General features: G+C 39.9%; 1 protein-coding gene across 1 annotated transcript; it reads left to right on the top strand.

Annotated features, from left to right (window-relative positions):
- Positions 1-447: 447 nt before the first annotated feature.
- Positions 448-16,361, top strand: LOC129813889 (caspase-7-like). The gene is made up of 6 exons (XM_055866485.1): positions 448-554; positions 13,057-13,354; positions 13,963-14,039; positions 14,566-14,668; positions 14,827-15,409; positions 15,516-16,361. Exons 2-6 carry the CDS (start codon positions 13,066-13,068, stop codon positions 15,700-15,702), a joined length of 1,239 nt encoding a protein of 412 aa, XP_055722460.1. The 5' UTR covers positions 448-554; positions 13,057-13,065; the 3' UTR covers positions 15,703-16,361.
- The last annotated feature ends 782 nt before the right edge of the window (positions 16,362-17,143 follow it).

Raw genomic sequence — 17,143 nt, 5'->3', positions numbered from 1 at the left:
TGTAATAGAAAATATACACACATATGTTAGACCTCCTCCTGTGTTTAGAATATATATTTATGTAGACAAAGTTTTAAAAAAATGTATTTTTCGTGATTAATAGATAGGACACAGTCTACAGAGAGGAATAAAAAATACTCCATATAGGATTTGCTTTGAACATAATTTGACTAATATCTTTTGTGGGCTCGATGGACGGTTACTGCGATTTCTACAATACTTTCCGGGTCTTTGCAGAAATGTAGTGTTGACAGATGCCAGTATACGCGGGATGGCAATGGAAGGTTTGCGCGTAAACTGACTTTAATTTACACACTCAGAATAAGGTATATATTGTCCATGAATAACATGGCATGGAATAATGCGTCGACGATTGGCCAAGAACGGCCTATTAAACGTGACTCCATTGAATGCTCACATGTGTATCCTATAGGTGTTACATTAGACACAAACGAAAGTGAAATTAAACAACAAGCAGGGTGACACGATGTATAGCAGGCTAGGCTATCTATTCAAGAGGCATCAATTGAGTTGAGACCGCGTTTTACTCCAAGGTAGGAACGGTTGTCGTGGTCTAGGACTAAAAATAGTAGAGTAGGCTAAACTGAGTAGACTAAAAGAGGGAAAAAACGTTATTTTGTTGTGATATCGCCGGCAATTATGACTATAGTGGAGTTTGACTTTCATTAATCGAAAATAAGAAACAATACAAGTATTCCAGAAAAACAAACCCTTTAATTACTGTTGAATTACAGTAATTAAATAGCCTCTAATGTGATGTCTTAAAATGAAGGATATTAGTTTAGACACGCGTTCATTTTTCAGATGTAAAAACTACAGGCCTGGAGTGCATATGGCACAGCCATGGTGGTTAATTTCTAGACTGTTACACTAGAATCTGTTTTTAGAATGGTACACTAGAATGTTACTGTTACACTTTTCACTAGAATGTTACACTATTAATTTATAGAATGTTAAGGGATAATCAACGAGCGTTCTATGGAAGAGAATGAATGACGTGGTAGGTGTGTTCCACGACACGCTAGCGGAGTGGAACTGATCTTCCACTGAGTTGAATTATTTTCCAGAGAATGCATAGAGCCCCGAGTTAATTATCCCTTTTATACCATGTCTATAATTTAACATATTTGCCGCTAGAAATGTGTTAATTTTGCCGGTAGAAATATGTTCAACATCAACTGAAGTCGCTAGCAACTTTACTATGGATGTGTTCGTAAATTCGCTCTGGTGATCTACTCCTATTTCAGAGGACTCGTCTGAGCTGTGTACCAGAGGCAGAGCGCAAAATAACTGAGGAATTCACCAATGCTCAACACCTGTCTAATATGGCTGGTGTCAGTAAACGTCGGCAATAAAGCGTAATTAAATTGTTAAATTCTTCACCATTGTGTGTTCCCGAACGCTCTGAATTTACAAACATATCATCTGAATTTACAAACGCCCAGAGCGCACTCTGGCACTCCGGATTGAATTAACAACAGACCCTATATAGATATCTACAGTAGTTGCCGTGTTAACCCAAACAGATTTACTAGTTTAGCTAACCAAATCAGTCCTAGCTTGCTATTATGACAATAGAATTCCACAATGCCACTAATGTTTTCAATTCAACTTTTACTTTCAAAAGCAGCTCAAACATAGTTCATTCTTACATGTTTTATAGCCATTGAATTACGCAGGGCAAACATACCTTGTATTATAGAGTTATACAATGGGTGGGTCTAATCCTGAATGCTGATTGGTTAAAAGCGCATTCCACAAATTACCACCGGCTAAATCTATGAGATTGAAATTAAGGGCACAAGGCAGACCCAAATGCAGACACAGGATGCAGATGGTTGAGCTCCGATATTTATTATAACAAAAGGGGTAGGCAAAAGGCAGGTCAGGGACAGGTGAGAGTTCATAAACCAGGTCAAAGTCCAAACAGTACCAGGCGATAGGCAGGCTCGAGGTCAGGACAGGCAGGGGTTTAGTGATCAGGTCCAAGTCCAAACAGTACAAAGGGATAGGCAGGCTGGAAGTCAGAACAGGCAGAGTGGTAAGGCAGGTGGATTCCGCATCCGGACAGGCAAGGGTCAAAACCAGGAGAGCTAGGAAAAACCAGAGAAATAGGAGCTAGGAAAACCACTGGTTGACTTGGCAAAACAAGACAAACTGGCACAGAAAGACAGGAAACACAGGGATAAATACCCTGGGGACTAATGGGGAAAACAGGTGACACCTGGAGGTGGGTGGAGACAATCACAAAGACAGGTGAAACAGATCAGGGCATGACAAAAATACCTATTTACTCTGTTCCATCTGATTGCGGAGTCCAATGTCTCATCTCCACTATTAAAAGCATCTAGACATTATCTCACAATTATTTTTAGCCAGCAGAATACCACCCTGCATCACACTGCTAGCTTGCTTCTGAAGCTAAGAAGGGTTGGTCCTGGTCAGTCCCTGGCTGGGAGACCAGATGGTGCTGGAAGTGGTGTTGGAGGGCCAGTATGCGGCACCCTTTCCTCTGGTCTAAAAAACTATCCCAATTCCCCATGGCAGTGATTGTGGACATTGCCCTGTGTATGGTGTTGTCTTTTGGATGGGATGTTAAACGGCTGTTATGACTCTCTGTGGTCACTAAAGATCCCATGGCACTTATCACAAGAGTAGGGGCATTAACCCCGGTGTCCAGGCTAAATTCCCAATCTGGCCACCTACTGTAATCATCCCCAGTTTACAATTAGCTCATTCATCCCTCCTCCTCTCCCCTGTAACTATTCCCCAGGTTGTTGCTATGAATGAGAATGTGTTCTCAGTCGACTTACCGGGTTAAATAAATAAAATGAAATTAGACTAACATTTAATTTTCAACAGTGGAGATGTGTATAAAACTTGCTGTCATTCTTTCAATATTCAAATTCGATCTCCAGCTGTCTGTCACGTTCTGACCATAGTTCTTGTGTATTGTCTTTGTTTTAGTGTGGTCAGGGCGTGAGTTGGATGGGTATTCTATGTTTTGTGTTTCTATTTGGGGATTGTCGTTTGGCCTGATATGGTTCTCAATCAGAGGCAGGTGTTTGTCATTGTCTCTGATTGGGAACCATATTTAGGTAGCCTGTTTAGTGTTGGGGTTTTGTGGGGGGTTGTCTTCTGTCTTTGTGTCTATGCACCAGATAGGACTGTTTCGGTTTTTCCACGTTTTGTATTTTGTAGTGTTCACGTTTTTTGTTGTTATTAAAGATGATGAACACTAACCACACCGCGCTTTGGTCCTCTCCTTCGTCCACCACAGAAGAAAGCCGTTACACTGTTCCATAGTAATGAACATGTCGGAATGAACCGACAGCCAGGCAGCTTTTCTCAGCCAGTCGAAAATCATGAATCAGCATCATTTATCTGGATATATACAAAGTACTATCAATAGAAAACAGGTAAAATAAAACGAAGTGCAGCTAGTTTGCTGTCTTTCCAGCTTCAGTTTGAAGTGATTGTGTTAGTTGTGTTGTTGGCTAGCTCCTCTGAACAACAGTGTTCTGCCGAGAGAGCACATTTTCTATGCAAGGCAAAATTGTGCATCATCAGCTCATTGTTGTGGATGTATCCAATTAAATGTCACTAGAAAACAGCTAAAACAAATACAATTGCAGCTACTTTGTAGTTACTCTGACGTGATTAAGTTAGCCGTAGTTGGCTAGCTATCAACCAAGGGTTAAAACCTCTTGGAAATAGGGGGCGCCATTTTCACTTCTGGATAAAATCGTGCCCAATTTAAACGGCCTCGTACTCTGTCCTAGATCATATGATATGCATATTATTATTACTATTGGATAGAAAACACTCTGAAGGGTCTAGAACTGTTTGAATTATATCTGTGAGTAAAACAGAACTCATTTGGCAGGCAAACTTCCAAACAGGAAGTTAAAATTCTGAAATGGGTCTCTGTGAGACCTATTCAATTGCCTTGTATTTATGGATCTGTATGCACTTCATACGCCTTCTACTAGATGTCAACAGGCAGTAGAACGTGGAATGAAGTCTCTAGCCTTTTCTGGGACCGGGTGGGACTCGTTGGAGTGAGAGGTCAGCCATATTGGTAGTACCTGGCTACGCACTTGGGTTTGTCATATCGTTTTCTGCAATGCGTTAGGTAGACACGAAGAAATGCTCCGTCTGGGACGTTATTGGATATATTTCTGAAAAACATCCTAAAGATGGATTATCAACTGAGTTTGACCAGTTTATTCGACTATTATTATGACTTTTTGAATTTTTCGTTCATGCGTAAAATCTTAATGGACACGTGAGTTACACCATGCTAGCCAAAGTTGCTAATTCGACAGAAGAAATGGACATTCTAAAACAAAACAACGATTTATTGTGGAACTAGGATTCCTGGCACTGCATTCTGATGAAAGATCATCAAAGGTAAGGGAATATTTATGATGTTATTTCGTATTTTTGTGGACTCTTTGGACTCCAACATGGCGGAGAATGGCTGAGCGCTGTCTCAGATTATTGCATGCTGTCCTTTGTACTAATCTATTTTTTTAAATCTAACACAGCGGTTGCATTAAGAACCAGTGTATCTGTAATTATATATGCAACTTGTATTTTTCAGCAAAGTTTATGATGAGTTTTTCTGTTAGATTACGTGGCTGTCTAAAATTTCTCCGGACATTTTGGTGCTATTTGTGACCATGGCTGCAATGTAAAACCCCGAGTTGTAGTTATAAATATGCACATTTTCGAACAAAACAGGAATGTATTGTATAACATGATGTCATAAGACTGTCATCTGATGAAGTTGTTCAAAGGTTAGTGATTAATTTTATCTCTATTTGTGGGTTTTGTGAAAGCTATCTTTACGGTGAAAAAATGGAATTGTGTTTTGGGCTATTGTGGTGAGCTAACATAAATATATGTTGTGTTTTCGCTGTAAAACATTTTAAAAATCGGACATGTTGGCTGGATTCACAAGATGTTTATCTTTCATTTGCTGTATTGGACTTGTGATTTCATGAAATTATATTATATGATATCCCTGTGGCGCTAGGCTAGGCTATGCTAGTCAGCGTTTCTGATGAGGAGGATCCCGGATCCGGGAGGGGGCGTCGGTAGAGGTTTTAAGAACGTTTCCAGCTAGTATGGCAATGGAACATTTAGAATGAACGACTGGGTCACATTCATTGATACAGAACAAAAAGACTGAACGACTGGGTCGCATCTCTGGCAACCGAACCGATAGAACGAACGACCAGCCGGCTTGGCTAGCATCCCTAGATCTGTGTCAGGACTATATCTTGTGGAAGGATGAAATAGTATGAATAAATTAATCAAAATAACGTTTTTAATGAAAATATGTCAATCATTATTTGAGTATGTTGGTAACCCGTTGTATAAAAGTGATAATGCCCTGGAAGCCGGTGTTTGGAGGATACATTGGCACGGTTTGCCAGCCCTCGACATCTTCTCGTGCTTAACAACACCTGTGCCAATATATCCTCCAAACAGAGAGGATTGCACGCTCTAGAATGCCCCAGATGCCCTTCAAGCCAATCAGAAACAACTATTCAACAATGCCATGGTATAATTAAGCATTAAGGCCGGAGGGGGTGTGGTCCATGGCCAATATACCACGGCTAAGGGCTGATCTTAAGCACGATGCAATGCGGAGTGCCTGGATACAGCCCTTAGCCAAGGGTATATTAGCCATAGACTGAAATGTAGGAGCACCAGAAATTAGATTTAAAAAATGTATTGAGATACAGCCTATATTGGGCCTATAGGAATTCTAGCTACCTCTGGATATTTGTTTATTATACAAGCTAATTCCATTTGTGGAATATTAGGTTTTTCATTGTTGTAAAAGCAATATATTCCTATTGAGATGCATTACATTGAACATGGTATACTGTCTCTTTAAAGACGTCAGGATTTTGATGATGACATGCAAGAGATATGTCATTCATTTATTGCTTTGATCATGCATCTCCTGAAGAAGCTATGCCTTTTGCTTTCTTAAGAAGATACAAATGGAAGATAAACATGTTGGGCAAAATGGGCCAGATCTTTTGTCTTGATTTACTTTACTTTAATGAGTTTATTTGGTAACAATTAATTTTAAGGGGTCCTTAATACAGTGTAACTACATGGATAATTACACTGTAACAAGTATTATAGTTAAATGTAACTACATGTAACTACATGTACGTGTAACTACATGTATAATTACACTGTAACAAGTATTTTAGTTAAATGTAACCACGTATTACAGTATAACTATAACTACATGTATAATTACACTGTAACAAGTATTATAGTTAAATGTAACCACTTAATACAGTATAACTACATGTATAATTACACTGTAACAAGTATTATAGTTAAATGTAACCACTAATTACAGTATAACTGTAACGATCGTTATCAGATTCCTCCTCCTCGGATGAGGAGGAGCATGGATTGAACCAAAACGCAGCGGGTGTTGAATACATAATGATTTATTAGACACGACGAAACAATGACACGAACTATACTTGAATAAACTACAAAATAACAAAACGAATGTGTAGACAGACCTGAACAATACGAACTTACAAATAACACGAAGAACGCATGAACAGGGAAAATAGACTACACAAAAGAATGATGTACAAAACAAACCGAAAACAGTCCCGTGTGGTGCGCAGACACAGACACGGAAGACAATCACCCACAAACAAACAGTGAGAACAACCTACCTTAATATGACTCTCAATCAGAGGAAATGAAAAACACCTGCCTCCAATTGAGAGCCATATCAGGTCACCCAAAACCAACATAGAAACAGAAAACATAGACTGCCCACCCACACTCACGTCCTGACCAACTAACACATACAAAACTAACAGAAACCAGGTCAGGAACGTGACAATAACTACATGTATAATTACACTGTAACAAGTATTATAGTTAACTGTAACCACTAATTACAGTGTAATTGCAACATGTTACTGGTAGTAATTTGATACGAATGGGCAGGTTTCCGCTAACTTCACCAACTTAGTGTTTCGCTTCTTCTCAGCTGCATAAAGTCACAAAGGTTGTGATCAACTGTCTGAGAGATTATAGCCTATGCTCAATGGCACTGTTCAAACGATATCTCCACTCAGTGTTGTTGCTAGCACTTGCCCCCAAAATAAAGTGTACCATCTGGGTTAACTTGGTTGAGCTGGTAAAAACAGATCAGTAGGTCAACCTCACTGACTGGAATCTAATATCGGTGGCATATGTGGGAAAATACAGTATTTCAAAGTATAGTGCATGTAATGTTTGGCTAAGAACAATGTCATTACTAGTTGTTACACAGGATTTAGCTCATTATAATGAAGTGTATCTTGAGGGGTACTTACTTGTAATTAGTGTACAGTACATTACTCTTCCTGACAAACTGGCCCTCATTTGAAAGGTTCTGGAAGTTTCACTTAAGTTCTGTACCTTATTGTAAAATTAAGTGAAACTTACAGAACCTTTCAAATGAGGGCCAGGTTGTCAGGAAGAGTAATGTACTGTATAAGTAAACATTAATTACAAGTAAGTACCCCTCAAGATACACAGGATTTAGCTCGTTCAAATGAATCGTAACACTTGGCAATTATATTGTACCTAGGCAAACATTGTGTATAATGCTTGAAATTGTGTGTTTTTTGTCATCTGGGATTACCAAATTAACCCAGATAGTACGCTTTATTTTGGTGGCAAGAACTAGAAATAACATTGAGTGGAGATATATTTTCAACAGTGCACATGCATGGGTAAGTAATTAGAGCCGATTGAATATAATCTCTCGGACACCTAGCGCATCCATGAGGGGTCACAACCTTTGTGACAGTTACTGAATCTGATGCAGCTGAGAAGAAACAAAACATTACATTTGTGAATTTAGTGGAAAGCTGCCCATTTGTAACAAGCACGGTAACAAGCATTCATTGTGACACCTCTGTAATTACAGACTGAAATTACCACCAGTTACATGTTGTTATTACAGTGTAACTAATGGTTGTTACAGTTAACTACAATACTTGTTGCAGTCTAATAACACTGTAAAAAGGACCCCTTAAAATGAAGTGTTACCATTTATTTTTACAGGGACAGTGCACATTATTCAAAGTTTCATTAAAAGTGCCGGTTTTAGCCAGCCAGCTAATTTTCAACCGCAGTCTTTGGGCAGGTTATTAAAAACTGTTACAATAACAATACAGTAACATGTAGCAAGCAGATAGAGAAACATAGGACAAGTAACACGTAGCAGGCAGACAGAGAAACATTGGATAAGTAACACGTAGCAAGCAGACAGAGAAACATAGGACAAGTAACACGTAGCAAGCAGATAGAGAAACATAGGACAAGTAGAATGTAGCAAGTAGACAGAGAAACATAGAACAAGTAACACGTAGCAAGCAGATGGAACAACATAGGACAAGTAACACGTAGCAAGCAGATGGAACAACATAGGACAAGTAACACGTAGCAAGCAGACAGAGCAAAATAGGAAAAGTAACACGTAGCAAGCAGATAGAAAAACATAGAACAAGTAGAATGTAGCAAGCAGACAGAGAAACATAGAACAAGTAACACGTAGCAAGCAGATGGAACCACATAGGACAAGTAACACGTAGCAAGCAGATGGAACAACATAGGACAAGTAACACATAGCAAGCAGACAGAGCAAAATAGGAAAAGTAACACGTAGCAAGCAGATAGAAAAACATAGAACAAGTAGAATGTAGCAAGCAGACAGAGAAACATAGAACAAGTAACACGTAGCAAGCAGGCAGATAGATAAACAGAGCAGTAGCACAAAAAGCAACAAAACAAAATACATAAAAGCAACAAACAGTGTTCGCACACCTCACCAGCTACAGACAACAGAAAACATGGAAAGGGGCAATACATAGCTAGGAATTATGTTCACGCGTCTGATTGTCCTTTAGCCATGTCTTTATGTTTTTTGTGAAGGTGCGATAGGTGGTGCAGTTATGTGTGTCTGACTGCAATATGTTCCAGACATGGGAAGCTCTCATAGAGAAAGCAGTTTGACTTAAGGTGCTTTTCCTTAAAGGTAATGAACAGTCAAAATCATGTTTTTCATGAAATGGGATGATATTTGAAGAAAACCAGATCAAAGTATGATGACCAAAGTATGAAAATGTCTGTTGCTTCTACATTGATAAAGTTTAGTAATAAAGTTACTGGTCCCCTCCCCCATGTCAGACACCTTGATTCATTATTAAGAGGACAAGGTGACATCACCTTAACTTCCATTTGAATACACCAATGGTAACATGATATTCTCTTACCTAATTTAAGTAAGTACCGCCTTGTAATCAACATCGGAGAAGGCATTTTTGAGGAGGGGCATGGTTTATATAGTTAGATGGCTATTCTACTGGTGCAAAAACAAATACTGTCATTAGTGTCAGCAAATATAATTCAAAGTTTACCTTATTCATCTAAGGCAGTGGTTCCCAAACTTTTTATAGTCCCGTACCCCTTCAAACGTTCAACCTCCAGCTGCGTACCCCCTCTAGCACCAGGGTCAGCGCACTCAAATATAGTTTTTTGCCATCATTGTAAGCCTGCCACACACACTCTATACGATACTTTTATTAAACAAAAGAATGAGTGTGAGTTTTTGTCACAACCCGGCTCATGGGAAATGGCAAAGAGCTCTTATAGGATCATTGCACAAATAATAATCGAATAATAATTAATAATTTTGTTCTTTATTTAACCATCTTACATATAAACCCTTATTTGTTTATCAAAAATTGTGAATAACTCACCACAGGTTAATGAGAAGGGTGTGCTTGAAAGGATGCACATAACTCTGCAATGTTGGGTTGTATTGGAGAGAGTCTCAGTCAAATAATTTTCAACACACATTCTGTGCCACTCTCACATAGGTACGTGTTTGCAAAGGGCATCAGTGTCTTAACAGCGCAATTTGCCAAGGCAGGATACTCTGAGCGCAGCCCAATCCAGAAATCTGGCAGTGGCTTCTGATTCAATTTAATTTTCACAGAACCACTTGTTGCAATTTCGATGCAGCTCTCTTGTTCAGATATCAGTAAGTGGACTGGAGGCAGGGCATGAAGGGATAACGAATCCAGTTGTTTGTGTCATCCGTTTCGGGAAAGTACCAGCGTAATTGTGTACCCAATTCACTCAGGTGCTTCGCTATATCACATTTGACATTGTCAGTAAGCTTGAGTTCATTTGCAGACAAAAAAACATACAATGATAGAAATACCTGTGTCCTTGTTACTGGAGCCAGAGAAGAGCTCCAACTTCTTAATCATAACCTTCATTTTTTCCCCGCACATTGAATATAGTTGCGGAGAGTCCCTGTAATCCTAGATTCAGATCATTCAGGAGAGAAAAAACATCACCCAGATAGGCCAGTCGTGTGATAATCTCGTCATCATGCAAGTGGTCAGAGAAGTGAAATGATGGTCAGTAAAGAAAACTCTAAGCTCGTCTCTGAATTTTAAAAAAACGTGTTAATACTTTGCCCCTTGATAACCAGCGCACTTCGGTATGTTGTAAAAGCGTTACATGGTCGCTGCCCATATCATTGCATACTGCAGAAAATACACAAGAGTTCAGGGGCCTTGCAAAGTTAACCATTTTCACTTCAATTTTCACTGTAGTGTTCAAAATGTCTTTCAAGCTATCGGGTATTCCCTTGGCAGCATGAGCCTCTCGGTGGATGCTGCAGTGTACCCAAGTGGCGTCAGGAGCAACTGCTTGCACACTCGTTACCACTCCACTATGTCTCCCTGTCATGGCTTTTGCACCATCAGTACAGATACCAACATGAGCAGCAGCTACGTTTGGCTACATACGGACCATTAGTGGAATTCGGTTAATGTGATTGGATGTTAATTATTTGACTAGGCTACCTGTATTTGACATTGTGTTGTTATTTCGCTGAACACTATATGGTTTAATTTTATTTTGGCAGTGAAACGAGGCTACTCAGGCGAGAAAAAAGCATCACCCAAATGTATAGCCCTGTTGGAAAATATAAATGGACTGTTTGAAAATGTGAAGAAACAAAAATGTTAAAATATGTATATTTTTAAATGTGAATCACATTGTTATTTGACGTACCCCCGGCGGCATTGCGCGTACCCCAGTTTGGGAATACCTGATCTAGGGCAAAGATACTTATGTGTCATCTGTGTCTGGTGTTAGCTAGTTACTGGCTAGCTAGGTCTTCAGCCAGCATGGAACAAAAGGGGGGGAAGGGTCACTCAACTTTCAGTCAACACATCCGTCAGTGCTGCTGTGAACCGCATCACAAGAGACATACCAAACAGTAGATGTATACATGAATATAAGCCTTCCGCCCACTCAGCCTGTCTTTTCAAACTTCCTGGTAGTTAGCCATGAGAGAAAAAGTACTTTTCAGAATGACTGTTCAGGACCTTTAAGGGAACTATACAGTCACCTCTCATGGCAGAACTTGTGGATCTGCTGCCATGGGATTGGTTGGGCTAGAAGCAAGCCGTTTTCGCTGTAGTAATGGAACTATCGAATCTGTACTCGCTTTCTTCTGTAGGGCACTCGCAAACAACGGTACAGCGAAGCCTTATCATTACAACAATTATTATCTGGGAGATATTTTTCCTAATTGCACAGTGCTTCCAAAATAAAACTCCTGGTAAGCAAAACATTTTGTTGCATAAGCAACCTTTAGAGCCCTGGGAACATTCTAGGAATGATCAAATCAAAGTTTATTTGTCACGTGCGGTGAATACAACAGGTGTAGACCTTACAGTGAAATGCTAACTTACAGGCTCTAAACAATAGTGGAAAAAAGGTATAAGGTGAACAATATGTAAGTAAAGAAATAAAAACAACAGTAAAAAGACAGTAACGAGGCTATACACATTAGCGAGGCTATAAAAGTAGCGAGGCTACATACACACACCGGTTAGTCAGGCTCATTGAGGTAGTATGTACATGTAGATATGGTTAAAGTGACTATGCATATATGATGAACAGAGAGTAGCAGTAGTGTAAAAGAGGGGTTGGTGGGTGGCGGGACACAATGCAGATAGCCTGGTTAGCCAATGTGCGGGAGCACTGGTTGTTCGGGCCAATTGAGGTAGTATATACAAGAATGTATAGTTAAAGTGACTATGCATATATGATACACTGTCACGATCGTCTTGAGGTGAAAGAGTGGACCAAGGCGCAGCGTGATATGAATACATCCTCTTTAATACATGAAGATGAAAACGAACACGAACACTAATACACACTAAACAAAAACAACAAACGACCGTGAAGCTACAAACGAAAGTGCATACACAAGCTACAAACATTAGACATAGACAATTACCCACAACCTGACTAATGCACATGGCTGCCTTAAATATGGCTCCCAATCAGAGACAACAATAGACAGCTGTCTCTGATTGAGAACCAAACCAGGCAACTATAGACTTTCCTAAACACCTACACTGAACACAACCCCATACACTCTACAAAACCCCCTATACAATACAAACACCCTAGACTAGACAAAAACCACATACATCCCCCATGTCACACCCTGACCTAACTAAAATAATAAAGAAAACAAAGATAACTAAGGCCAGGGCGTGACATAAACAGAGAGTAGCAGCAGCGTAAAAGAGGGGTTGGGGGGGCACACAATGCAAATAGTCCGGGTAGCCATTTGATTACCTGTTCAGGAGTCTTATGGCTGGGGGTATAAACTGTTTAGAAGCCTTTTTGTCCTAGACTTGGCACTCCGGTACCGCTTGCCATGCGGTAGTAGAGAGAACAGTCTATGACTGGGGTGGCTGGGGTCTTTGACAATTGTTAGGGCCTTCCTCTGACACCGCCTGTAGTTTTTACATCTGAAGAAAGAACACTTGCCTAAACCAATATACTTCATTTTCAAGACATCACATTCAAGGCAATTTAAACACACGCCAACTCTGCATGCCATAACTTCCTTATTCTATTCTCTCTTAAATTCTGTGATTGCAGTAACCCACAATGGATTTGAAAAAGCTGCTGGAAGGCACTCTAGACGATCTGGACTGTAAAGATCTGAAGAGTTTTAAGTGGCACCTAAAAAATCTGACAGAGGCTAGGGATGGCTTTCCTAATATCTCAAACAACAAGCTGCCAGTGACCGCTGACCGTCAGGACATTGTGGATGTGATGGTCACAAGATATGAAAGCCCTGAAGAAGCCCGGAAGGTCGCAGTGATCGTTTTACGCAAAATGAATAATAACAATCTTGCCAGGAAGTTGGAGGATAGTGTACCGCAGTTCACTACAGGTAATACAAAATGCTGTCATTACATAACCTATACTCTAGGAAATGTATAAAAATGTCCCATGGAAGTAATTGGCATTATAGAAAGGTCAGGTAATAATTATTCAGTTGTTGTTGAGAGGGAGGACATACACACACAAAATAAGCAATTAAGCCTCTTGTAAGTAAATGCCAATGTGTCTAGTCATGAAACCAGCATTAAACATCTTACCAACTGGTGTAAAGGCTTAATGATCTACCTTGGGGTACTTTTCAAATTTGTATGCAGACTGAGGGACATATTGATGGCATGCCACCTGGTTATATGTGGCCCAATCTCCTACTGAAAATACTAGCCTCCGGGAGGCCACTCATTCCCCTTCTCAAGAAGCAGCCCATACACAAATCCAAAGGTGTACAGTGACACACTTCCAAAAACAACATAAAACTGCAGAGATTATCCCACTGCTGCCACCAGTGTAGCTACCAAGAGGGAACAGCGTGGGCCTTGAACCAGTGACCCTGTAGTTATGAGATATGAGGCGCAATGCCGTCTGTCCCTCCAGTAGGAAAGCTCACCTGCTAACTCATTCGTCTGTTAAAGTGAGACTGGTTTTCTCTGTGTTTTTCAGCTGTTCCTGTCCAGGATCACGATGGCTCCATGTCAAGGCTGCCTCCCAAGAAGAAGACACCCGCAGAGTTGGAAAAGGTAGGTACCACAAAGTTTGTCCCGACAGTTTTTTCAGAGTACCAGGCCTCTGGAACAATAAATATTAGTATAAGACAGTGACATTTTTCCGACATCAAACACAGTAGTAAAAAGTATAGTAGCTCTGGAATTAGAATGACATTTGATAGTTTAATACAATGATGACTATATTAACACTAAACCAGGCTATGGCAGTTTCTGGGTTTATGATAACAGGAAGCCCCATTCAATCCAAGGGATGGAAAACAACTGAAAGATTAGAGATTTTCTGTGTAAAGCAAATGTGTTGGTATAAGGTAAAATAGGCTTTGTTAAAATAAAACACGTGGTGTGACTAATAGCAGCCTTGAAGTGGTAGAAACCAAGACATAATGGTTACCATTTAATCATGCAGAACACGGTTTGAATGGAATTAGGTAATTGGACAATGAGCACACAATAAACCTTGGACATTTTTGGGTCAGACGTGTGATGTCAATGTGAAATGAGTTTGTGTGTAACTGACAACCTACTATACTTTTTGCAGGAGGGTTTTTATAGCATGGCCAGCGAGTCCAGAGGTGTCTGTGTGATCATCAACAATGTGGACTTTGGGACTAAAAAGAGAAAGGGATCAGACATTGATGCTGGTAGATATTCTATTTGTCAGCAGTTGAACATTCGGCTTGCTCTTTTGCTGTTTCAGTAGTTTAGTTTGTTGAAATAGAATGAGGAAAAAGAGAAGTGAGGAGCAGCAGAAGGACGATATGTGAAGTGTCTGAGTGTTGATTATTGTATTTTCCTACAGAGGCGCTAGCAAAAGTGTTCAGCTGGCTGAAGTTCAGGGTGGTGATGTGCAAGGACAAGACTGCAGTGGAGATTCCCGTTGTGCTGAAGGTCTTCTCTGAGCTGAAGCAGTTATCTGACCTGCAACAGTGCGGTGTGAAGGAGTGGGTCAGCGGTCAGTTCACTGATCTAAAGGATCTTCCGAAACATAGTGACGCCTTCGTCTGCTGCCTTCTGAGTCACGGAGAAAAGGAGGGCGTCTGTGGCACAGATGGAACAGTCGTCCCCACCATTGATATCCTCTCACCTTTCAACGGCACAAACTGTAGCATCCTTGTTGAAAAGCCCAAACTGTTCTTCATCCAAGCCTGTCGAGGGAAAGACGTGCAGGGGGGTGTGCCGGTGAACAAGAAGCCTAAAGTTGAAGGGACGGACAGGGAACTGGACACAGACAACGGCCAAGTCCAAGACTACACACTTCCACTATACTCCGACTACCTGGTTTTCATGGCCAACGTAGAGCAGTATGTCTCTATCAGGAACGTGAACACGGGGTCCTGGTTCATCCAGTCTCTGTGTGGCCAGCTGGGAAAAGGCTGCACCGGGTAACATCAGCTTGAAATTCACTGCAGATCTTATTCATATCGTCTCCATGGAATGGTTGTGTTGACTTATTTTATGTTGTGTGTGTTTGTCTCCTGTTTTCTACAGAGAGAAAGACATCCATGCGATCATCACCCTGGTCAATGCTGAAGTGAGCAAGATGGACGGCAAACTTCCTGTTAAGGATAATGATGGGAAACATATTGGCTATGAGAAGGTTAAGCAATCACCAGATTCCAGAAACACCCTGACCAAGACACTCATCTTTCCTGCTGAGACCACTTATACTTCATAATGAACTTTTGATTTGTTAATGAAACCCTTCATCTGTCAACCATCCATTTGCTAATTCTACTGTCAGATGAAGGTTGTGATATGACAGGGTGCTTCCACACAGGCTGTGAATAGGCCTAATCATATGACGCCAGCTACATTCCAGTGGTGACATTTTCATTTTATCACTTTTAAAATGATGAGACAGGAACCACCATTACTGTTGGTGTCTTTATTTACCAGTTTGCTATATTTACATGTATGTGATATTTGATATTGTTTAGTTTCATTTAAGGTATATAAGGCAGCTTATATGCCATGTTATGTGCCATGTGCCATGTTATGTTATTGATGCTGAATATCACCAGGGATATACCAAAAGTTCTGTGACATTGCTGCAGCTTAATCAACACAACTAGGCTATATTTACTTTAACCAAAATAGCAATGTATTTGAAATGTGAAGATAGAACACTGAATCATCATGTTTTGTAATCAAGTGGAGTTTCATAGCAAGAATACCATTTTATTGGTATCTCAACCCATAGTTTCAAGCTTACTTTATTACATGTTTTAACGTTATCCCATCTACAAACGTTACCATAACGTTTTCTTACCTGCCTTTCTTGTCACATTTCAATATTTTATACATTTATAAATAAATGTTTATCTTTTGCCAACAGTTGGATTGCAGAAGTGTTTTATATCATATTCCTCTGAATTATTCAGCAATCCTGTTTAACTTGATAAACATGTAATAGAAAATATACACACATATGTTACTGACCTCCTCCTGTGTTTAGAATATATATTTATGTAGACAAAGTTTAAAAAAAATGTATTTTTCGTGATTAATGGATAGGACACAGTCTACAGAAAGGAATAAAAAATACTCCATATAGGATTTGCTTTGAACATAATTTGACTAATATCTTTTGTGGGCTCGATGGACGGTTACTGCGATTTCTAAAATACTTTCCGGGTCTTTGCAGAAATGTAGTGTTGACAGATGCCAGTATACGCGGGATGGCAATGGAAGGTTTGCTCGTAAACTGACTTTAATTTACACACTCAGAATAAGGTATATATTGTCCATTAACAACATGGCATCTCCATGCGTCGACGATTGGTCAAGAACGGCCTATTAAACGTGACTCCATTGAATGCTCACATGTGTATCCTATAGGTGTTACATTAGACACAAACGAAAGTGAGGCTAAACTGAGGGCTAAACTGAGTAGACTAAAAGAGGGAAAAAACGTTATTTTGTTGTGATATCGCCGGCAATTATGACTATAGTGGAGTTTGACTTTCATTAATCGAAAATAAGAAACAATACAAGTATTCCAGAAAAACAAACCCTTTAATTACTGTTGAATTACAGTAATTAAATAGCCTCTAATGTAATGTCTTAAAATGAAGGATATTAGTTTAGGCACGCGTTCATTTTTCAGATGTAAAAAC

Source organism: Salvelinus fontinalis, chromosome 17, assembly GCF_029448725.1.
Source record: "Salvelinus fontinalis isolate EN_2023a chromosome 17, ASM2944872v1, whole genome shotgun sequence".
Taxonomy (NCBI): domain Eukaryota; kingdom Metazoa; phylum Chordata; class Actinopteri; order Salmoniformes; family Salmonidae; genus Salvelinus; species Salvelinus fontinalis.
This window is presented reverse-complemented; position numbering and strand designations above follow the sequence as displayed.